This window comes from Mastomys coucha, unplaced genomic scaffold (genome assembly GCF_008632895.1).
Source record: "Mastomys coucha isolate ucsf_1 unplaced genomic scaffold, UCSF_Mcou_1 pScaffold6, whole genome shotgun sequence".
NCBI lineage: Eukaryota > Metazoa > Chordata > Mammalia > Rodentia > Muridae > Mastomys > Mastomys coucha.
In genome coordinates, this window is record NW_022196912.1 from 38,508,253 (window position 1) to 38,531,666 (window position 23,414).

A 23,414-nucleotide genomic window follows, 5' to 3' on the forward strand; every position below is an offset into this window, starting at 1 on the left:
TTGTGTGTGTGTGTGTCTGACTGTGTGTGTGTGTGTGTCTGACTTTGTGTGTGTGTGTGTGTCTGACTGTGTGTGTGTGTGTCTGTGTGTGTGTCTGACTTTGTGTGTGTGTGTGTGTGTGTGTCTGACTCTCTGTGTATGTGTGTGTGTGTGTGTGTATGTTGTGGGTATAGTAAATATGCTTTCAAACTACCTAACACCCACAAGGCTTCTCCTTGCTGCCTACAGTTTGCCTGCCTGCTGCCAAGTGACTGGCCTCCACACCAACTCTTCTCCATCCTTGCCTGCCTTCAGGTCTTCCTTTGAAACTCAAGCTAGCTTCAAGCTTCCATTTGAGTCTGTTTTTTGTCCCCAAGCCTTCACTTGCACCTGCTCTTAAATTCTGTTTATTAATGAGACTAAGAGCCCTAGGAGGGGACAGTGATTCCCCCCAGTTATCATAGGATGGCATTGCTGGGATTCTCTAAGATTTCCAGTGACTTCTTTACTACCTTTCAATTCTTCAACCATCAGAGAAAAAGACCTCGTTCCTGTATCCTCACTCTCTCTTCACAAATTCACTATTCAGCAAGGATGACCTCATATTTCCGATCTTCCTGCATCTACCTCCCAGAGGTTGGGACTGTATATAGTTTATGTGCTATTGGGGATCAAATCCAGGCCTTCAAGTATGCTAGGCAAGCTATATCCCCAGGCCTCTACTCAACTGTTAAAAAAAGAAACAATCACAGCCAAAGGTGTAAAAATATTGGACTTTTATATATATATATATATATATATATATATATATATATATATATATGGCAAAATGGTTCAGAAAGAAATCACCTATCACTGCCTACTTACTCTACGGGGCTGGTAGGTGGCTGAATCTGGGCACCAAGTAGCCTACTACCTGTCATACAAGACACTCAGTCAACAGACTTGTGCCTAGAAAGTAACATTCAAAATTACTGCATACTTTTCTTTGACGGTATGGTGGTTTGAATAGGAATGGCCTCCATAGGCTCATAGACTTGAATGCTTAGCTATTAGGGAGTAGGGCTACTTGAAAAGGTTTAGGAGGTGTGGCTTTGTCGGAGTAAGTGCGGCCTTGGGTCACTGGAAGGGTGGGCTTTGGGGTTTCAAATGCTCGAGCCAGACCCAGTGTCTCTCTCTTTCTGCTCCTTGTCCATCTAGATATAGAACTCTCAGCTACCTCTTCAGAACTATGCAAGTCTGTCTGCATGCTGCCACACTCCCCACCATGATGATAATGGAGTAAACCTTTGAAACTGTAAGCCAGCCTCAATGAAATATTTTCCCTGTATAAAAGTTGCCATGGTCATGGTGTCTCTTCATAGCCATTAACTTAAACAGATGGCAAGATTATTTAAAAAGTGTCTTATTTGGTAAGGAAGCCCGAGCAAAAGAAACACCCAGCACTAGGTAGCTCATTGAGGAAAGCATCTATGAATCAAGAAATGGAGCTGAATAACTCTCTATGAACTCAGAACAACTGTACATCATCTGAGGATGGCCAGGGCTGTGGGCAGAGGCACTATTCCAGTGGCTGTGATGATTAACCTTGATCATCAGTGTGATAGATAGACATTAGAATCACCATGGAAACAAGCCTCTAGGTATGTCTCAGAGGGAATCTGTAGATTGGGTTCATTGTTATGGGAAAACCACCCTATCTGTGAGCTGTACCATCTCATGGGCTGGGCTAGCATGCTAAATAAAGAGACAGTGAGGTGAGTACCAGCTCTCATCTCTCTGTGCTTCCTGACTGGGAAGACCATGTGACCAGCTGCCTCACACTCTTGCCACCATGCCTTCCCCACCCTGGTGGACTTCACTCGGACCTGGTGGTCCAACTCGGAGCCAACTATGCCTTTCCTTCCTCCAGCTGCTTTGCTCATATAGTTGCCATGGCAACAGCACAGTGCTACAGGTGCAGGGGAGGAGCGTCTGCCAGGCTTATCTGAGGCTGCATCCTGTGAGGCCAGCTCCCCCCAGCCCCCAAGAACCCCGTGCTCACCGGTTCTGGTTGTACTGTACATTCTGAGTCAAGTCTACGTTGAGGATGATGAAGTCATGCACGTGGCATCGGGAAAAGGGCTCCTGCACCTCACAGCCCCGGGTCTTGCTGGCCCACTTCCGCATGCCGATCAGGGCATAGTGTGTGATGTTAGGGGACGCCTCAATGTGCTGCATGATGTGTTTCAGAGAGACATTCCTCTCCGACCAGGAAAACTCCCTGTTGGGAGTAGAGAGGCCAACATCACTGGATGACAGACAGACATGAGCAAGCCAGCCAGGGCATGGCTTCCTAACTGCGTGGAATGTGCCCAACAGGACTGATATAGTCTGAACCCAGCACCATCCACCAAAGGGGCACCAGGTATCCTAACAAGTATTTCACATTTACTATTACTTCTGTGTGCAGAATATAGTCAAACCCCATGTACTGAGACCACATATAGACGAATGGTTTAGTTCATCTTTACAGTGAACTCTAACCTGGAGATTGATACCCTTCCAAAACTAGAAACCTAGAACACCAAAAGATTTAGCTGCTTGCCAAAAGTCACAAGCAAAATCAGTGCCAAGAGTGAAGGTTTTGGGGGTGGGATCAGGGCTAGAGTATAACACAAGGGATATCTTGGGAGACTAGCAATGTCCATTTATTGATAGGGGGTCAACTAACTGGGTATGTTTGATTTGTGAAAAAAAAATTGTATACATGTTATATTTTGTATGTGTAGCTCACTAGGTATATGTTGTCTGTTTTTGTTTTCTTTTAAAGATTTATTTTATACATATGTGTCTGTGTGTGTACTTGAATGCATATATTTGTGTCCATGTGGGGGCCATATGGGCCCTTAGAGTGAGAGCTACAGGCATTTGCTGAATGGCTCTCTTGTTACATGGGTCCTGAACTCCATCCTAATGACTCTGTAGTCAAGTATTCATTACGGCTGAGCCACCTTTCTGGCCCTTACATTTTGTATGTATTATGTATCTCATTAATAATATTTTCTCATTAATGATTTTTTAAAACCAAAGAATCCGGACTTGGACAATGGATCCACTTCTGCCATATCCAGAGCCCTGGCTTCCTGTCATGAGAGGCACACTGTGGCCCCCAAGGCTGAGAGGGGACTGCCCATCACTGTCTTTCGTGCTCTGAGTGAAGAGTAAAGTGTGCCCAGGGTACCTCACCTGCTCCGTTCTCCAGCACAGTCCACATCTGCTACATTCCACATCACACAGGAGTCATCAGAAATGACAATGAAGGGCCAGATGTCCTGAGGCTTGACCCCCAGCTCCTCCTGTCGGTTCCTCTCCAGCTCCAGGTTGTGGTAACACAGCTCTTTGATCAGGAAGTGGGCAGCCCCTACAATGGCCAAGTAACCTGACTCAGGGTCCCATCCTATACCCACACACACAAGACAGCCCACACCAGACAAACCAGAAACAATCACAAATTCCTCTTCCAGTGACCACTGACCACCAACAAGGAAACACCCCTCCTATAGTTTATATACACATTTGCTCTTTCTTTTTCTAACAGCTGAGAAAATGAGTTAAATGAATAACTAAACATATATGTATATATGTTTATATATATGTTCATATATATGTTTATATATACATGTGTGCGTGTATATGTGTGTGTGTGTGTGTGTGTGTGTGTGTGTGTGTGTGTGTGTGTGTTCATAAGAAAATTCTAACATGGAGGCTAGGAGATATCTCAGTTGGTAAAGTACTTGTCTTGCAAGCACAAATAGTTTGAGCCCTAGGACCTATGGTCTTTTAAAAGGTAGGGTGATCTGTGTGCATAATCCCAGCACTAAGGAAGCAGAGGCCAGCTGATCTCTGAGGCTTCAGGCAATGAGAAACCTAGTTCTAGAAAGCAAGGTGGACTGTTTCTGGGAATGCCACCAAAGTTGTCCTCTGGTCTCCACATGCATGCTTGTACACTGGCACACACAGGTACATGCACACTCAAACTCATAAGCTTGGTCATTCCACAAGCCAAGAGCTTATGTCAACCACACAGCTCTTTGCCTCTAAAACATCCTGCCGAGTTTTTGTCTGAAGAAACCAGATCTGGCGCATGTGCCAAAGTCACCTACCAACTCCAGCACTGTTAAAGACACTTGGGAGGACAAGCATGATGTGGTTGGGCCAATATTTCTTATAAATGGCCATTTCGTACTCCTTGACCACCAGCACGTGTAGGTGGTTGGCTCCATCCATCGCATGGTACAAATTAAACAGCCCGTGCTCGTGTCGGCCCGTTGTCGGCGTGAAGGTTGGGCTTTTAATGTGTTCATGACTCTGCAAAGTAGTGGAACAGTGAGGGAGAGTATATGTAAATCTTGGCATAACTCCTTGCTGCTTCTTGACTCTTCCATGAAAGGATGCAGTTGTTTCTAATCTGAGAGAGGACATTGTGATTGGACGCAGCTGATAAAATGTGGGGGAAATTCTGACGTCTCAGTTCAGAGTCTGGCCTAGCAGAGTGTGCCTTCTCAGAATGTGCCCATGATTAAGCCTGGGCTTGCCTGCTAGGGCTCAGAGCTGTACAAGGTAGAGAAGCACATCCCAGTGATGCCATTCTAGACAGATGCCTCTGGCTGGCCACTACCCAATGACCGATAACCTAGACACAAGGTTACATGTGATCAAATTCAGAATACCCAGCCATCCAAACCTCACTTACCTGCAGGCCTCAGAATGAGAGGCCAAATATTGCCTGGTTCAGGAATGGGTGTTATACAATAAAACCTAACTGATATCCATCAGTTAAACCTACCATCATCTCATAGTGGAATCTGGTCTTAGCATGGGTTATTCCTGTATGCTCACTCCACTCACTATGGACACTGACATCCCTCGCAGCCTGGATACCAGCACTTGTGAATGGTAATGTCTCATGTCAACAACTCTCCTTTGTCCCTTTGTTCAATAAGCAACTCTGAATGAACTAGGGCTCATGTTGCCTCTGAATTCCTCAAAGCGCCTACTACATATACAACCTGTGCTTGTGGGTACCACTGAGAAAGTAAGCTGAGTCCAGGACAACCTTGTCTGGCACACCTACAAAAAGGCTATGGCAACACCAGATCCCAAGGTCTCGAGACATCTTAGTAGCCAAGACCCCTTGGTGCTGTACAGAGAGCTGCCTTGTTGGCAACAGACTGCTGGGTTGGCAAGGCCAAGTCCAGCTTGACTGGCAGCTGGCACTCTGGAGGAGCAGGAGCAGTGTGTCCTACTCATGTCTGTTGACAGGGGCTGGTAGATAGCATTGACCCTGAGGCTGTCAGGCTGGATCTGAGAAGCCAGGAAACTTATAAGGAACATCTCTGTAGGGGAAGAAATGTTGAGGACAGGTTTAGAAACCTGCCCTGAACTGTGGGAGAAATGGTGAGATGCTGGGACCCGCTCCCCACGCTAAAAAAATAAAATAAAATAAAATAAAATAAAAAGACATGGGAAAAGAGAAGAGAAGAGAGAAAATACAGCTGACTGAGGGTCAGTCTTTGTAGACATCGAGGGAAAGGCCTTAAGGGAATCTTGGAATCTTTCTCCTATTCCTCCTACCTCAGCCTAGCCTGTTTCATGACAGAGCATTAAGAAGAGAGAGAGGGGTGGGCATCTCACCAACATGCGATATGTTCCAGGTAGTGTAGTCACCTCATGTTAATTATTCTAAGTAACCCTTACAGCAGTGGTTATGGCTATTTTTGATATGGGATCTCATATAGCCCAGATTGGACTTGAATACCTACGCAGCCTTGAAATTCTGATCTTCCTGCTTCCACTTCCCCAGTACTGGAATTACGGAATGAGTCAGCACTTGGTTTATGTGATGCTGGAGAATCTAGGGTTTTGTGCATGTTAGGCAAGGAGTCTAACTAACAACTAAGCCACCTCTCCAGACCCATCAGCAAGCTTTTGAAAAAGAATTATTACTGCCCACTTTCACCAGTGAGGAAACCAAGGCTCCGCTATATCAAGTGCCATCACAAGGCTCAAAGGTGAGTGACTTCCAAGACCACACCTTCAGCAGCATCCCCCAGGTTCAGTTGCCATACTATCTCTGTGCCTTGCTCCAAATGCCCTTGACTCTTTCAGGCAGCTATGTGCCTATGTCCCCAACTCAGCGATCGCCTGGCCCCCTGGAACTCCAAGGCAGTACCTTGTCTGTGACGAGGGGCAAGCGCATGCTCTCCAGCTGGCCTCCGGGTTGGCTGAAGACAAAGTGGTACTCCTTGGACTTGGGGATGATGAAGTGGAGCTGGATCTCCTCTCCTAGCATGGAGCAAGAGAAGGCAAAGACGTGCAGGGTGGACTCAGAGAGCTGGGGTGCGAGGGGAGAGCACAGAGCTTAGCGTCACAGTCCAACTTGCTTCCCAAAAGAACCCTGGCCCAGCCTGGCCATGACTACACCCGGGTCACACCCACCTCTACCCTGAAGTGCGACAGACTCACAGCATAGAACACAGATGCTCAGATCTAATTACTGGGTCAACACATCCAAGATCACCCACATAGGGCTAGAGCATGGCTCCATCCTGGATCCCTGTCACTTGGGTCACCAAGCCTTTCTGCCCTTGAGATTTGACCTAGAGACCCATCAAGGGTCAGCAAATAAAGCATTCATGCAGATCTCATAGTGTATGTATGTATGTGTGATATGTGTGTGTGTATGTGTGTATGTGTGTGTGTGTGTGTGTGTGTGTGTGTGTATAGACCATAAGACCACCTTGGGTGTCTCTCTTCAAGCACTGTCCACTTTACTTTTTTGAGACAAGCTTTCATTAGCCTAGAACCTACAAAGTTAAGTAAGCTACCTGGCTCTTTCGTGAACCTAGAACCTGCAAAGTTAAGCAAGCTGTCCCAGCATCTTCCTGCTTACCCTCCCAGCATGGGGATTACAAGTGTCCAATGCCATGCCTAGTTTTTTCTTTCTGTGGGTTCTGGAAATCAAACTCAGGTCTTTGCGCTAGCAAGGAAAGCAATTATCTAAATAATCCAGCAGACGAACCCTCAACCTTGCTTTTAATTTTTCCTCTTTTAAACAATGGCACATTAAACTTAGGCCTCACGTGTACTAGGCAAGCACTCTACCATTAAGCTCCAGCCCTAAGCCATCTTCAGCTTTTTGAGTCAGTCCCAAAGTTGCACCAGCAGGCCTTGAACTGATGATCCTTCTGCCTCAGGCACCTGTGTAGCTATATCAGAGGCCTATGCCATTAAGCCCAGCTTGCTTTTATAGGTGTCATGAGAGCTGGCATATAACAGAAAAATAATAACCTTGTATGTCTTCATACATTCAGCCTTGTGCCAGAATGAACTGAATAAAAGTTCAGTACATCTTCATACAGTCACCCTTGCACCAGAATAAACTGAATGAAAGTTCAGTTTATCCTTCAATGTCACTAACAACCCTGGGAAGGACTGTCCATACTTTCCCACTGTATGGACATAGAAGCTAGCATCCAGAGGTCCTGGCCTCCTCCTGTCCCCAGGTCTAACCACACTTTCCTCCTACCACACGTGACTGTGTGCACTCCTTTCTGGGAGTGATCCCTACCCACCCCACCCCACCCCCATCTAGCTTTGTTCTCGGCTGCAGCAGCCTCTTAGATCCCCCTGATCTTTGTCTTTTCCACTTGACTGCCCCCCATGCCAGGAGCTACAGAGGACGGTGCAGCACACCAGTACACACTGTTTTGTGTTCCTGTTAGGGCTCTACTAGAGCCATAGAACCTTCTGGGGAGCCAGGGGATTAGACCTGGGGGCTATGTAGTAAAGGTGGCAATGGGAAGAAGATTCATTAAAAGAGAAACTGAGAGTGAGACAGACAAACAGGCAGAGAGAGACTGAATCTCAGAAAGCAAAAGAGAGATGAGAAGAAGCAGAGACATGGGGGCCAACATCAGATGACAGCAGCTGGCTGGTGAGTCTGCATCCCTCACCATCCTAAGCATACCCTATTTAACTACTCACACACCTCGTGAACATGCACTAAAGTATCCCCCACTACCTAAACACAGGGTATCTCTGCTTCCTGTCTCCTGTGCTCGGGGCTTCCACTAATGCAGAGAAGGAGATATGCCCTTGATTTTAAGTAACAATTCACTGTTGAAGGCTACTGCCATGACTAGTGATTATAACATGTGAGTCCTTTTCGGCTTATTAAAGTTCAAAAATCAAGTAAATAGTCTCACCACAGATGAGTAAATAGTCTCAATCACAGAATTCTGATCGTCAAGAGTATACAGACAGGAGAATTTGCTTTTGTAATTCTGACATTTTATAAATTTTTCTCTATGCATAGGAGAAATATCTAAAAATCTCTATATTTAGGTAGGAAAATCCCCAATATATTAAGTAGGGAACATGCTGAAAAAAGCAAGTTTAGAGCATTTTCTTGGAGTAACTGGTTACGAGTTCGAATGCCTTTAACAGTTTAGCATGTGATAGATGCAATAGCTACAGCAGAGAGGAACTGAGGCACTAGTCTGAGAGTGCATCACCTGTACCAAGACATTAAAAATTTATATAAAGAAAATAGAAACTCTTTCTGTCTGAACAGACTCTATCCCAATGGTGAAAAAAGTTAAATTCAATGAAATGTATGGACTTATTAAAAAAACAAAGGAAGGGAGGGAGGGAGGGAGGGAGGGCAGAAGGAAGAAAGGAAGAAGAAAGAAAGAAAGAAAGAAAGAAAGAAAGAAAGAAAGAAAGAAAGAAAAGAAAATGGTTTCACATGGTTGTTATTGTGAATTCTTAAAACACAACCCCCATGCCCAACATAGGGGAAAATAGTCTTCGCTTATCTGACATGAATAGCATTAGTACTTTGACCTGTTAAAAATGCTTTCCATTATCATTTATAGTAAAGTCACATACTTAAAAACGTAGTCCTAAAAAGGGCATTTGCTATACCTTGGGTGGCCAAACTGAATTAAAGTCACTGGATGGTGTTTCTCTTCTTAAACAGGACAAAGCAGGAATCCTTGCCTTGGGGCCTTTCCAGAAGGACCAGTCTTCAATTCCCTACCACAAACAGGTGTCCCTGGTTCCCACCTGCCCCGACCCTCTATGTCCTCCTCCTTCACCTGCTTGGGTCTGAATTAAGATGAAACTCTCAAATCTAAGCTACTAGAGTTTATGTTTTCTAATAGCTAGCCGCCTCCAGTCCTCAGCAAAGACCAATAAGCTAGGAAGAGCCATCCAAGCTGCAACCTTCCCTACAGAGCCCTGTGAAGAAGCCCACCTGCTTCCCAGCACACGGCTGCCTCCTCGGGACACCCACACCTTCCTTTCTGTGCTGCAGCCACACCCTACTGAGATCAGTTCTCATCCCCAGAGACTCTACCCAACTCTTTTTGCACGTCCTATTTCCCTGTCACCTAAATTAGAAAGGTTGAATATCTCATACCCGAAATGTTTGATCCCAAGGATATTAGAATTTTTTTCCAGATTTTGTAACATTTCTATGGACTCTTCTAGTGGGGCATCCGTAGACTAAAATCCCAAAGGCTTTGAAATCTGAACTGTTTTGAGCGTCACGTTAGTGATGCCTTGATGTTCCGACAAGGTGTGCTCAGGCTGTGTCTTCATTCACAAGGCAGGGACGATGACGCTTAGGTGAGAATCCTGCAAAAGCCTAGCTAGGACAGTTTTCTAGCCGCCCTGAATGAATGACTGGTGTGGTGTTAACACAGTGCCCTGGTAGCCAGCCAGAGCCTGAGATGGCCAGAATCCTAGTCTAAGAATTTATCCATTTGCTTATTCATGGCAGGAAGGGCTGTGCATGCGAAAGACATAAACATCCTGCTGGCATACAGTAGGTGCTCAATAAAGCAAACTCTTCCCGTATCTATGTGGCTTCTGTGCCTCAACTACATAACTCTCCTTCCTGCTACACGCTCTCCTGAAATCTTGCACAGGTGCCCATCTCCCTCCCAGGCCACGCACCTAAAGGATGGGAACAAGATTTATCTGTGTCTGCATTCCCAGGTCCTAGAGTAAGTACTCAGTGAATGTCGCTAGCATTGAAGTAACTTTTGGATTCTCTAGCACCTATCGATAGGAATGACAGCCTAGTCTTGGCCACAGATGTCTGCATGACCACAGAGGAATCACTGTCCTGTAGGGTCAACAATATATTCACAACCTATGAGGTCAAGCTGGAATGCACGCAACTCAGGAAGCAAAAGCTTCTAGAACTCTCTTCCCTCACCCTGACAATATTACATATTATCAGGAAACCTCAGGAAAATAAACCCATGGGCTGTGTTGCTGCACCAGCAGAAGCTTCTGGAAGCTGCCGGAGAGCCAGCCAGTGCCCGAGGCCTACCTGGTAGTGGGGGTGGAAGCCCATGTACTGCTGGCACTGCTCACAATGGTGGTACGTGTTATATGCTGCATACTTGGACAGTCTCATACGTGCCGTCTGACGCCGCACATACAGGTCCTCGGCCTTCCTGGCCATCCCTCTGTCTGCAAAGATATTCCAAGAGTTAAGGAGCTCTGGGCTAGAGCAAACACCCAAGTCCTGCCTGCTGACCTCAAGTGAGCACCGTGCTCAGAATAAACAGGCAGCCCATGAACAGGCTGTGCATGCCCTGAAGATTGTCTCTCACAGCCCTAGGCCCTGGTCAGAGGAGGGCAGTATCTCAGTAGGGAAGGAGAGAACTCAGACTTCATGGCCTCACCCTTGTGGACCTAAAAGCACTTCATAAACATTTTGAAGGAACTCTTATGTGACTGGAAAATAAATTAACAGCATGCATGGTCCCCAGCTTTCTCAAGCAACTTGGTAGGAATTAAAATAACACTAGGCCTTCATTAGGGCTTATCATGGGAAGGGACATACACAGCTCCTGCCAGTGGCAGGGAGCCAGGCCAGCAGGTTCCCTTTATCTTTTTGGAGATAGGAGCTCACTGTGTAGTATAGGCTAACCCTAAACTCTTAATCCTCCTGCCCCAGCCTCCTGAGTGCTGGGATTACAGGTGTGCACTACTACACCCCAGTTTGTAGGTAAGCTGTTTTCTCTGACATGACATTTACCATATTTTCTCAGGCTATACTAATAATCCCACCAGAGGCTCCCAGGATTGTTGGCTAAGGCTGCCCTCATATACCATAGAAGTCAGTGTCCCTGAGGAGAAAGCGAAAGGATGAGGACAAGAGAACACATACACCCACTGGGTGATAAGTTCATAAATAGAAATGCACATCTTTTACCCTCCACTAACCAAACTTTGAACATATCCCAATCATAAGAAGTTCCTGGGGCTCTCATGGGCTCTGTGGTAGTTCTTCCCTTCTACCTGCAGGGGGCAGTGTCAGTGCTGAATCAGGTTCTGGTAAGTTGCTCACTTAGTACCAAATAGCATCACTAACAGTATACATCTCAAACCAGCTGACTTCTAATAATATATAAGAAGCAATTTAGCCTATGCAATTTGGACAATAGTGAAGTGAGACATCCAATGCTCGCTCTCTCTCTCTCTCTCTCTATCTCTCTCTCTCTCTCTCTCTCTCTCTCTCTCTGTGAGTGTGTGTGTGTGTGTGTGTTCATTACCCATGTGTCTACATGCCCACATAGGTGCATGTAGAAGCTAGAGGTTGACTAGAAGTCTTCCTCAAGAGTATTTTTCATTTTATTTTTTCCATTTTATGTTTTGAGAAAAAATCTCATCTGAAGCTGGCTAGACAGGCTGGTCAGCAGGCCCCTGAGATCTACCTGTATCAACTGACTCCCCTAGTTCCAGACATGCATTGGCATGCTCATCTTTTTACATGGATGCTGGGGATCTGAACTCAGGCCTTTATGTGTGGGCAGCAAGCACTTTGCCAACCGAGCTGACATCCGAGCCCCTGACCTTCACTCTTGATGCTTTGATGGTGTGAACAAATCAGACTGGCATCCTCATACTTTGGGTCATGAATGATGTAATCAAAAGGCATCTTCTGGAAGAGCTCCAGGTCTGGCCAGGGGTCATTGAGCTGGAGGTAATGCCGATCCAATTCCTCTTGGAAGCCTGTGAGATGGGCAGGAAAAGGGACGCATGAGAAGCAAGATGTAAGTTTAACTGTGCCCAAGGATGGTGTGTGGAACCTAATAACTGTTGATCTATGGCTTTCTGGGGACCCCCTACTGTATCTAGAAAGCTTCTGAAATGGCCACATTTCAGGATGGCTCTAATAGGACAAGGTCATGCACTGAGATATGTGTCCACCCAGGTGAACAGCATTCACTCGGTCTTCTGAAGACAGGTCTGCTCTCTGCTCTGCGCACTGGCTTCCAATCCTCCAGAATCCTGAGCTTGAGCTCATGCTGCCCTCTAGAAACACCTGCTTCACACACAGCCTGAGCATCTTGTACTTGCTTGTGCAAGTCTCTTTCTTACTCTATCATCTAAGTCGCCCCAGCCAGTGTGACTCATTGGTGTTGCTCCACCTCTAGAAAGTACTTAGAGCTATGGCTTTCCCCTGCACAGGTCAGCAACATTCACAGCATAACCCACATTTTACACTTGCCAGCACCCTCTTATGTTGATACACCTTCTGGTGCTCAAGGTTTGCTGGCTGATCAGCCAGCCCAAAAAAAAAAAAAAAAAAAAACCAAAAAAATCTAATTGGTCTGATTCCAATTTGCATGATGTATTGATATCATGTATTATGGTGAATGTGTACTATAGATAAAGTTATAGGTGCCAATTTAAGTATGTGTCATATACCTAGGTATGAACACAAGGAGAAAGGAGTTTACCAGATCTTTAGTAGGCACTTCATACCCCATGAAAGAGGAAGTATCAATATTTTGCAAGAAAAAAAACCTGATGCATAGAGTAGTTAAGAAAATGTCCTTCTGATCCAAGGAGCTGAAGGGTTTGCAGCCCCTTAGGACGAACAACAATATGAACTAACTAGTACCCTCAGAGCTCCCAGGGACTAAACCACCAACCAAAGAGCACACATGGTGGGACTCACAGCTCCAGCAGCATATGTAGCAGAGGATGGCCTAGTGGGTCATCAGTGGGAGGAGAGGCCCTTGGTCCTGTGAAGGTTCTATGCCCCAGTGTAGGGGAATGCCAAGGCCAGGAAGTGGGAGGGGGTGGGTTGGCGAGCAAGGGGAGGGGGAAGGGAACAGGGTTGGGTTGTTTGTTTATTTTCAGAGGGGAAACTGGGAAAGGAGATATCATTTGAAATGTAAATAAAGAAAATATCTAATAAAATTTTCAAAATAAAAAAAATAAGAAAACGTCCTTTCAAGTTTGATGAAGTGTATTCAAATCTTGCCTTCATCTCTGCTCTATCCAAGAAAGCAAGATAACAGACACTCAACAGCTCCTGGTGTAGGAAAACCACAGAAACCACAAGCAGAGGGCTGGATGGGAATACTGGGTTCAAAGCTTTTCCTGACCAAGCTCAACCTGAGACAGGGCTCACAGGAGCATCTCTGACACCAGTGTGGTGCAGCCGGTGACCTCCACATGACAGTCAATTCCCCCTACACAAGGGCACAGGTTTGTCTGCAGGACAAGGCCATATGAGGAAGATACAAATACATACTGAGCAGGATGAGGAAGAAACACTGTGTGCTTTACCATCAATGTGGGGCATGTGCAGAAAGATGTTTGCCTTCCTCCAATCAAACCTACTCAACAAATGGGACCCAGACACCTCCTTCTCCCCATTTCTACAGTCCCTTTTCCTGTAAATGTTGTCTTGGATATTTGATTGCCTGAGCTGGGCAACCCGCACTGATAAAAGACTTCCACATTCTACAGGCCTCGAGCCAATGAGTCCCAGTTCCTGTTTTGGTACTGTTTAGCTGGGCTCCTACCACAAGAGGTCAATAGCCTGGCTCACTGGGCTGCTGTATTGAAGACCAAATGGAGACAGGATCTATCGCAGTGTTTGACACATGGAAAATATGCAATAAGTAAGCATTGATTATTTCAGCGTTAGTAACTCTATCCGTATGAAATTCTCAGAAGTATCATTCTATGTTGAAGGAAAAAAATGACTACAAGAAAGAAAAGGCCCTTGGGACAAACCAAACTGTGAACCTCAGAGCCCATCCTGAAAGGGGGAGGGAGATACAGTTACCAGGGCCACTGACAAAGGTCAAAGGATACTTGCTTAAGCCCAAGGGTCACCAGACACAACTCACTGGTATTGATCTCTTCTTCGTCGTACACATCCACCTCTGTCAGCCGAATTAGCATCCTGGACAAGATACTAAGGAACTGCAGGTAGGCACCTGTCTTCCCGATCTGTGAAGATACTAGAATCAGAGCCCAGAGACAGGAAGCCTCTCTCTATGCTGAACACCAGCTAGAACATTCTCTTGCCTCCTACAGTCTCACTGAAAGGCAAATTATAGAAATGAGAATCATATGGAGGTATGGCACTTACCAATGCATTGAACCAAGCAAGTATGTGTACTTAGATCTGCCTTTATCCAGGGGCATGACGTGTGCATGCATGCACATGTGCACATGTGTATATGTGTCTATGTGTGTGTGCCAGAGAGAGAGAGCGAGAGAGAAAGAGAGAGAGAGAGAGATCTTCCTTCATCCAGGGTCATGATGTGTGTGTGTGTGTGTGTGTGTGTGTGTGTGTGTGTGTGTGTGTGTGCATGCACATACTCGCTAAATAAAATTATTGAAAAAGGACCACTGATCAATGGTCACATTCAATATGCTCCATCTCACTATTGGATTTGTGTGTGTTCATGCAGGTAAAGGCCAGGGGTCAACCTTGGATGTCACTCTTCAGTTACCATCCACATCATTTTTTTGACATAGTCTCTCCATTGGCCTAGAACTTGCTAATTATGCTAGGCTATCCCAGGGATCCTCCTGTCTCTACCTCCCCAGGACTGTGATTATAGGTGTGAACCCCAGGCCTGGATTTCTATGTGGATGCTAGGGCACAGAACTCAGGTCCTCATGCTTGTGTGACAACATGCATGCCAACACACCCATCACCCCAACTCCATCTTTCCTATGTTTCAACTAGAAACAGTAATGTATAGTCATTTCAGACAATGAGAAAACTTACAGACTGATAATAAAATAGAATGCTGCTGATCCTGCCTCTCCTCTGAAGACAGTGAGCTGGGAGCTAGCCTTCCCAAGACATCTTCACAGATACAGTGATTTTTTTTTTTTTGTTCCTAATTGATAAGACATTAGGGAGTGGGGAAGTGTGTATTTTTCTGAAAGTTGATTTCAAGTTACATTTCTTAGAGAGAGTTCATTGGCAAAATAAAGAGTCCTCTTAAATTTTCTGTGGCCAAATTCTAGGGTACAGGTATCCCCAATGGTGTTCAGCTGAGACTTAGCCAGGAGACTTTCACTCTGGGTCATGCCTCATCATTATAAATAATACTAAAATGAGTGGTCTGACATGTATTTTGTGGATTTGCATTTCTTGGGATAGTTTCCTGGCAATGAAGGTGCTGAGTGGAAAGACAGTACATGCTAAACTGGTAAAACAAAACAGACAGCACCGTCGCTGTGCACTCTAAGAGTCAGGCAACACTCTAAGCCTTTAAAACCTCTGTTTGGGAAGATCAAAATTTGTTGTGTGTCAGGAGATGTTTGGACAAAATGCGGTCTCAGGCGCTTAGACCCCAGAGTCTTCTCTCAGTCTCTGACCAATTCAAAAGATCATGCCACCCTCCTCCTCCCATGTCTACCACAAGGGACACATAGACCCTTGGGGCTCTGTGTTTGGGTGTGTTTGTCTGTGTGCATGTGCAAGTGTGTGTAAAGACAAGAAGTCAATATTGGATACCTTCCTCAATTGCTCCCGACCTCATTTTTGAACCCTGTCTCTTGCTGAGCCTGGAGTTCACTAATGTAGCTATCCTAGCTGGTCAATGAGCCCCAGGGATCCTGTGTGTGTCTCCCCAGCACGGGGATAATAGGTGTTGATGTCACACCCAGCCTTTTATGTGGGTGCTGAAAGCATGTCACTGTGTTTACACATTGAGCACCTCAATGTGAGCCATCTCCTAATCCTGCTTTCTGCAGATTTGTCAGGTAAAGTGATCTCTGAAGGATGCACAGTGAACTGATAATGAGTCCAATTCTCCATTATCAGTTCATGAAAACCTTCCAGCACATACTGACACTGGGTATCTAACTGGAAAAGGATTCAGAGACTCTGTATGTTGGTGAAGGTCGAACTCAGCCCAAAACAAGTAAGTTCCTATCCAGACACCATCCTTATGCCCTACACGTGTAGAGGAGAAAACTAGGGTTGGGCAATTGGAGGAAGCTGGCAAGGAGTGGAACGTTAATATCACCCTCCTGACACTCCTGGGTCATCAGAGTCTTCATTGTGATAACTGACACTATATTGGGAAAAAGTCTGTTGTCGTTGTTGTTATTGTTATTGTTGTTTGGGACAGGGTCTCACTATGTAGCTCAGGCTGTCCTGGTTCTCACTATGTGTCAGGCTGTCCTCGAACTCACAGAAAGCCACCTACCTCTGCCCCCAGGGCTGGGATTAAAGGCATACACCACCACACCTGGCTGGGAAGAATGACCTTTGAAAGACTGATTAGATCAGGATAGCCTGTGGCCACGTCTGTGACAGGTTTATCTTAATTATGTTGATTGACATGGGAAGACACAGCCTGACGTGGGCACCATCATTTCCTAGGTTTGGTTCAAGAGTGTCGAAATTGAGCTGAGCACCAAGCATGCATGCGTATAGGTCTCTGCTCCTGGCTGTGGGTGTGACTAGTTGTTTCAAGTTCTTGTCTATGGCTTCCCTGCTATGATGGATTATGACCTGGAATCATGAGCTAAAATAAATCCTTTCTTCAAAAGTTGTTTTGTGTCTGGGTATTTTTATCACAGCCACAGAAACGAACCCAGGACATCCACGAAAGCTACCCAAAGTGAATATGTAGTCCTCAGCTCCAAGACCGTCCCTCTGGCAGTGAAACCAAAGATGACCCTGGAGGCCTGGCCTGTGCAGGGTCAGCAGACATGATACCCACCTGAGGTGGTCCACTGAGCAGCAGCCTGCGGGGGTGGAAGCTGTCCACACGGCCCTCAGCTCTGTTGCCATAGTCCATGTGGCTGGGCCGGGGCACTGTCCACTGCCGGTAGTAGAGAGACTGTTCAGTTGATGTCATCATCTTGCTGAGCAGGGGGCGGAAGGAGCTGGTCCACATAACGGAAGGGGAAGGCAGGAGGGAGGCAGACTTGGGCAAGCCACTGCTGTCGGTGGACAGGAGCATATCGTACACAAGCTTAGGCAGGAAGACAATGGGTGGCTGCCGGCAGGCTTTGGCCATGGAGCACTGCGAGGCTTGAAAGACCAGGACATTGGCAGTGGGCACTGCACACGTAGATGATGAGCCCGAGGAGGAGGAGGAGGACAGCTGGGAGGATGGGGCAGCTGGCACCTGCAGGCTCCTCCGGCCAGTCCTGAGACTAGAATCGGGCTGTGGGACCAGGCCAGGACTGTGCCTACTGATGACTGTAGGTCCCTGACTTACTCGGAGCCGCTGTATCTCCCCAGGGGCCCTGCCCTCCTCTGCAGGGCCACAGGGTGGAGGTGATCTGGCAAGCTCTCCCTGAGGAGGTCCTGAGGGCTGAGCCAGGGACTCACCATAAAGCACCGAGCCTATAAAAGAGAGGAACATGGTCAGAAGCACCCCGGGAACATGCTGTCAAACTCACAGCCCCTGTGCTCCTGTGCCTACCTCAGGTATGCTGGGACGATTTAAGCTAAAGCTGTTAAATATTCACTAAGACAACTTGTCCTCTACACACCAAACCTCCCTCAGTCACAGAGCACCATGGTGATGGAAAAGGTGTGCATATCCGTGGGGCAGACCAGCCAAGGCACCTGCTGTCACCCTTGGGCTTCTAAAGCAAACTTCCTGCTGGGCCCTGAGCTCTCCCTACCCCAGACCACAGCTAGGCAGCACTGAACCCCACACAAGCCTACATGCCCCTGAGCTTCTCAGCCTAGAATACTCCCTACCCAGAGACACCTCTTCCACTGAGGCTCTACAAGAAGAGGACTATTCTCTAGAACCTGTGATGAACAACTGCCCAAAATTTTTCCAATATGCAAGACAACTCGAAGGAGTTGGTGTGACTCTGTACCCAGAGAGGATTAACCCAGCACTGGTGTTTACAAGCAAAGATGAATTTAGCTTTGTTCTGTTCTGTTTCACTCATATTTCTTACTTGGTTAACGCAGTAATAGATTTCCATGAAGCATGCATCCTTAGTTCTGGTTTAACCCTCCCTCTTATTCCCACCTCCCCCCAGTCCCACAACCCTGATTACTTTGTTTGACCTCAGACTTTCTCTGTAGCTGAGCATGGTTTTGAACTTTTGATCCTTTTGCCACTTCGTGATGGAATTGCAAGTATGTGCCACTATGCCCAATTTATCCGGGACTGAGGATTGAATCCAGGGCTTTGCGCATGATAGGCAAGCACACTCCATCAACTGAGCAGCATCCTGAGCCCCATAAATGACATTTCTTAAGGGCAGAGTTTGTACTGAATTCACCTTTCAACACTCAGATTACACTGAATGCCTACTATGGTGCATACTTTAAGATGGGCAATGCTATTTCCTGTGTATGAGGTCTTGGCTGAACTCAGGGACCAAGGATTTTGGGGTTGGTGCCCACGTGAGACTTTATTCATAGTATCTCCTCCTGGGTACAGGCATTATGAGCTCTTGTTATTTCTCTCATGAAGTCTCCTATGTTCACTTCTCTAGACAAGACTCCTGCTCTCCCCAGGCAGTATCCTTGAAAGCAACATCTATGAAATCCGAGGCAGCCCCATATGTGATGTTCCAAGTGGAGGCTCACCAGATGCTTTGGAGGAGAGGGACGAAGATGCAGAGTCATGGGAGTGGGAGCGTTCCCTCTTCACAGGGCCCCTCTGCTCTGAGGTAGAGCCTGCTTCAAAACACCCTGAGAACACAGAAGAGTCACCATCCCTGAGCAGCCTGGCATCCAGGAGTGAGGAAGTAATCACACCTCATTCCATTTCTTCTGTCTCATTCTTTCACTGGCTGCCATTTTAGCCCCCACCCACCCAACACACATATACCACACCATACACCACACACCACACCACCCCCTTAGCTAGACTGAGCTCACAACAGAGTTGAAAACAGAACAGGAAGAAGCGGGTCAGGCCAGGCCAGTGAGTGTAGTCACACCATGGGCAACAGGGAACTGGAAAATTTTAATACCATGGTCGCAAGTCATGCTAAAATTAGCCACCACCCAGAAAGTCATGGTGAGAAGGCCTTGCCATCTTATAGGACAAGCTGCAGCCAGGAGGGACTTTTGGCTGTCATGTCTCATCACTCAGCAGGCAGAGGAGTAAGTGGCCTTTACACTCATGTCTTTGACCTTTGTACCTGCAAACGCACAGCTTCTATTTTCCCACTGTACTGTGGATGCTACTCTTATTTGAATATCATATTAAAATATGGCATGAGACTCCTGGAGTCTACAAATGCTGCTGTCTGGTCTCATGAACTTCAACAGGGTTCAGCATAATGGTGGGTGAGTGGATTTCCAACAGAAGCAACAAGTGGGGGAATCTACCAGCACTGAAACCAAGCATGAACTTGAACCCTAAGAAGTCACTGTTTTCTGCCTATTCTTTACAAATTCAAGATCATAGAAGAACCTATAGGGATTCCCATGTTCCCACACCACCAAGAACGACAGAGCAGGGAGAAAAGACAGAATCCGAATCTTACAAGGATGCTGTCACTTAGCAGATGCCCCAGCGGGTAGTGAGGCAAGAACACCTAGGTACAGCAAGGCTACCCTCACCTTCTGTCCCCGCCTCCTCATCTTCATCTGTGCTGCTCAGCTTCTCCCCATCACTCTCCAAGGCCTCGTTCTTGGGCCCCTTCTCCAAGGGGATATCATTGCTAACAAAGTAGGCAGCCAGACCCAGTTCCTGCTCCAGGGCTGTCCTTACCAGGCAAGAGGAATTTATTAGGCGCAGGTCACAGTACCTCAGAGACCTGGGGAGGACAGAAGGAATTCTTATCCATGGCATGCCTCTTCTGCCCTTAGGAGGTCCTGCTGATAGAGGACAGAGCAATAGGGCCACACCTGCCTCCCTCATTAGACCACAGATCTCTGATACACGGAGAAGTTTACTATGAGCTCATCACACCAAAGCCAGCTTCACACTAAGTCTCGGAGGGTACCTACCAGGGATCTACTCCTGTGAGGCATGCAGCCGAGAAACCACTGACTCTAGGATGGGCAGAAGTGAGCATTGAACCTCAGCATTGCCACTTCCCAGGAGGCTTGGAAACTCTGACAAGATGTGCGGTTTCCAGGAGGCTTTGAGCTTTTCTCCCCATTTAGATGAAACTGAATATTCGTAAGGACCTATGTGTACTGTTAGAGACTGAATGTTGGATATTCATTCACACTTAATGTTTCCCCTGGGGTTGTGCTTTAAGCTAGGAATATGACAGCAATGGGACTAGACATAATCACTGCTATGAGAGCCTTGAAGGAGGGCAAGTGACCTAAGTGTGTACAGCCTAGAAAGTGATGGGGATCACTCAAAGGTCATGTGCCTGTGGTGACTGCAGAGACACACAGGTAGGTTTGTATGATAATGGCTCCCATAGGTTTGTATATGTGAATATTTGTTTATCAGTTGGTAGAATTATTTGGGAAGGATTAGGAGGTGTGCCCTTGTTGGAAGAAGTGTATCACTGGGATTGGGCTTTGAACTTTCAAAAGCCCATGTCAGGCCCAGTCTCTCTTCTCTTCTCTTCTCTTCTCTTCTCTTCTCTTCTCTTCTCTTCTCTTCTCTCCTCTCCTCTCCTCTCCTCTTCCCTTCCCTTCCCTTCCCTTCTCTCCTCTCTCTCTCTCTCTCTCTCTCTCTCTCTCTCTCTCTCTCTCTCTCTCTCTCTCTCTCTGTCTTATAGCTTATCAGATGTAAGCTCTCAGTTACTGCTCTAGTGAAGTGCCATGCCTGTCTACCTGTGCCACACTTCCTTCTGTGATAATGACCATGGATTAACGCTCTAAAACTGTAAGCAAGTACTCAATTAAAAGCTTTCTTCTATATGTTGCCTTTGTCATAGTATCTCTTCAACAGTAATAGTCAAGGAACCAGGATAACTGGCCCCAGATCTGGGGATGAAGGTCTCAATCTTACATGGACTGTTCTATCTAATATACAGAGACTCTCCCAAACTTAATTTATTTTCCCTCCATTTGGCACTGTTGTTCTTTCAAGCCCCTACCCCCACCCATTAGTATCCTCTGAGAACTGGGAAATACTGTCCACAACTCAGACACATTGCTCTGGAAAACCAGCCCAAATATGCCACCCGTGCTGACTGGGAGTGTAAAATTCTCCACCTGGTATTAGACATGGTAACACAGGATGTCCTCCCCCCTCCTGATCTCCCCAGGACCCCAGGGGCCCTGATTCCTGACTTACCGTGGCAATGACTCCCCGTGAGGGTCCATCCCACTGAAGATCAGGATGCAGGGCAGGCCCTCCAACTCTAAGTAAGTCTGAGGCCTCCATTCCGCATCCTCAATTTTCTGCCACATCTGCAGATATGAGAGATGTGAGTAAATGTTCATCAGGATCCAAGTACACCATTGTGGGCTGAATGCACTAACTGGTGCTAGTGAGATAGCTCAGCCACAAAAGTGCTTGCTGCCAAGCCTCGTGGCCTGAATTCACTTCCCAGAACCCACTCGGTAGAAGGGAAAAACCAATTCTCAAAAGTTATCTTCTGAAGTCTACATGCATCCTATGATGTGTGCACACACACATGAACAATAAACAAATTAATATAAAATGGAGCACACTAGCCAGACATGCAGTTGTACAAACCACACTTAACACTGGCCACTTCCTAACCAGTCTGGCTCTAGAACACTCCAACATCCATCCACTAATTGGTGGCCCTCACAATCTACCTTGTAATACAAAAGAAGAGCTTTGTTCTGCATCTGTGTGGTAAGTCGCTGTGTTTTCAGTTGGGGAGCTTTGTTCTGTTCCCCTCTACCTCCCAAAGCAGGAGCAGGACGTGTGAGAACATCTAGAAGACAGTGTGTGGTCCAGTTGCCTCTGACATCCCTCTAGTGTTCTCTAGTGGTGCTGACTGGTGCCTCCCCTTCATGGCTTCAATCAACTCTCTCTACCCCTTTTATATCTCCTGTCACCTATGTGTTTAATAAGAGCCTACAGGAGACCAGGCACTGTGTATGACTTTGAGGGACCAAGATGTGCCCTTCCTTCACCACTTGGACAGGAATTGTATGAAATTGGATGGCTTCCTAAAAAAGGAAAAGAAATTGAGCTGAATTCTGAAGGAATAAGTATCAGCTAAGGAAAAGCAAGAGAAAGGCGTCTCCAGAATAGAAAACTAGCATGCTTCATATGCAGACTGATCCTGTAGGCTCTGTTGGGAGGCATAGGGAGCCTGGGGCTGAGAGATAGGGAAGCATCAGAGGAGGTGGAGAGGTGGTCACATCTCAAGGGTCCGCTGCCACCACCACCCCCTCTGGCTGTCCTTCAGTGGCTCCTGCAAAAGCCCTCTGCCCCTGAGTACAACACCTACCTTGAGCTGCTTCACAAAGTGCTTGCCCACAGTGATGCCAGAGCTGGGGTGGCCCAGGATGATCTCAAAGTGTTCCTCCAGAGCCAACCGAGCCCGCACATGGGCCAGTCGCTCATAGGCCACAGCTGCCAGGGGTGAACAGGGCACACGCAGCAGGACCATGAGCCCGTGGCCACAGGGGCACTGCTTCGGGGAGTTGAGGAGGTTCTGGGTGATCTCTAGGGTCTCCACTGATGTATGGTTCTTCATCTGCGGGAGGCCACTCACAGCCATCATGGCTGCTGCATAGTGCTGCACAAGAACAAAGGTCCTGATCACCGCGCTATGCAGGCGGGGGAACCTACAAGGAACACAAAGAGACCATGCCCATGATCCTGGGCTGGCCATGCTTGCCACCCAAGACACAGGCAATTCCCAAGTTACAGATGCAACAGAAACCTGTAGAGCAGTGGTTCTCAACCATCCTAATGCCACGACCCTTTAATACAGTTCCTCATGTGGTGGTGACCCCCAACCCAAAATTATTTTTATTGCTACTTCATAACTGTAATTTTGCTACTCTTATGAGTTGTGATCTATGTGTTTTCACGCCAATGGTCTTAGGTGACCCCTGTGAAAGGGTTGTTCAACCCCAAAGAAGTCCTGACACACAGGTTGTGAATCGCTCCTGTAGGGGTTAGGTGCGGGAGACTAGAAATGAGAGAACACACAGCTGCCAAGTCCTCAGACTTGAAGGCCACTCTTAAGACTACACTGGGGCCACT

The 23,414-nt window shown here is 46.8% G+C and overlaps 1 protein-coding gene across 10 annotated transcripts in view; it reads right to left on the reverse strand.

Moving 5' to 3' along the window:
- Positions 1-23,414, reverse strand: part of Greb1 (growth regulating estrogen receptor binding 1) — a 137,634-nt gene that overhangs the window by 8,350 nt on the left and 105,870 nt on the right. For 8 of the 10 annotated variants that reach the window (XM_031355596.1, XM_031355597.1, XM_031355595.1 and 5 more), the window contains 12 exons: positions 22,651-22,990; positions 21,516-21,631; positions 19,871-20,067; positions 18,887-18,991; positions 17,043-17,674; positions 14,196-14,298; positions 11,899-12,057; positions 10,367-10,509; positions 6,194-6,355; positions 4,125-4,329; positions 3,208-3,382; positions 2,024-2,242 (listed from right to left, as the gene is read on the reverse strand). In XM_031355596.1, coding sequence (XP_031211456.1) covers positions 2,024-2,242; positions 3,208-3,382; positions 4,125-4,329; positions 6,194-6,355; positions 10,367-10,509; positions 11,899-12,057; positions 14,196-14,298; positions 17,043-17,674; positions 18,887-18,991; positions 19,871-20,067; positions 21,516-21,631; positions 22,651-22,990 — 2,556 coding nt within the window. Of the gene's footprint in view, positions 1-2,023; positions 2,243-3,207; positions 3,383-4,124; positions 4,330-6,193; positions 6,356-10,366; positions 10,510-11,898; positions 12,058-14,195; positions 14,299-17,042; positions 17,675-18,886; positions 18,992-19,870; positions 20,068-21,515; positions 21,632-22,650; positions 22,991-23,414 lie in introns of those variants that run through there. The other 2 variants (XM_031355599.1, XM_031355600.1) reach the window with 2 other exon arrangements.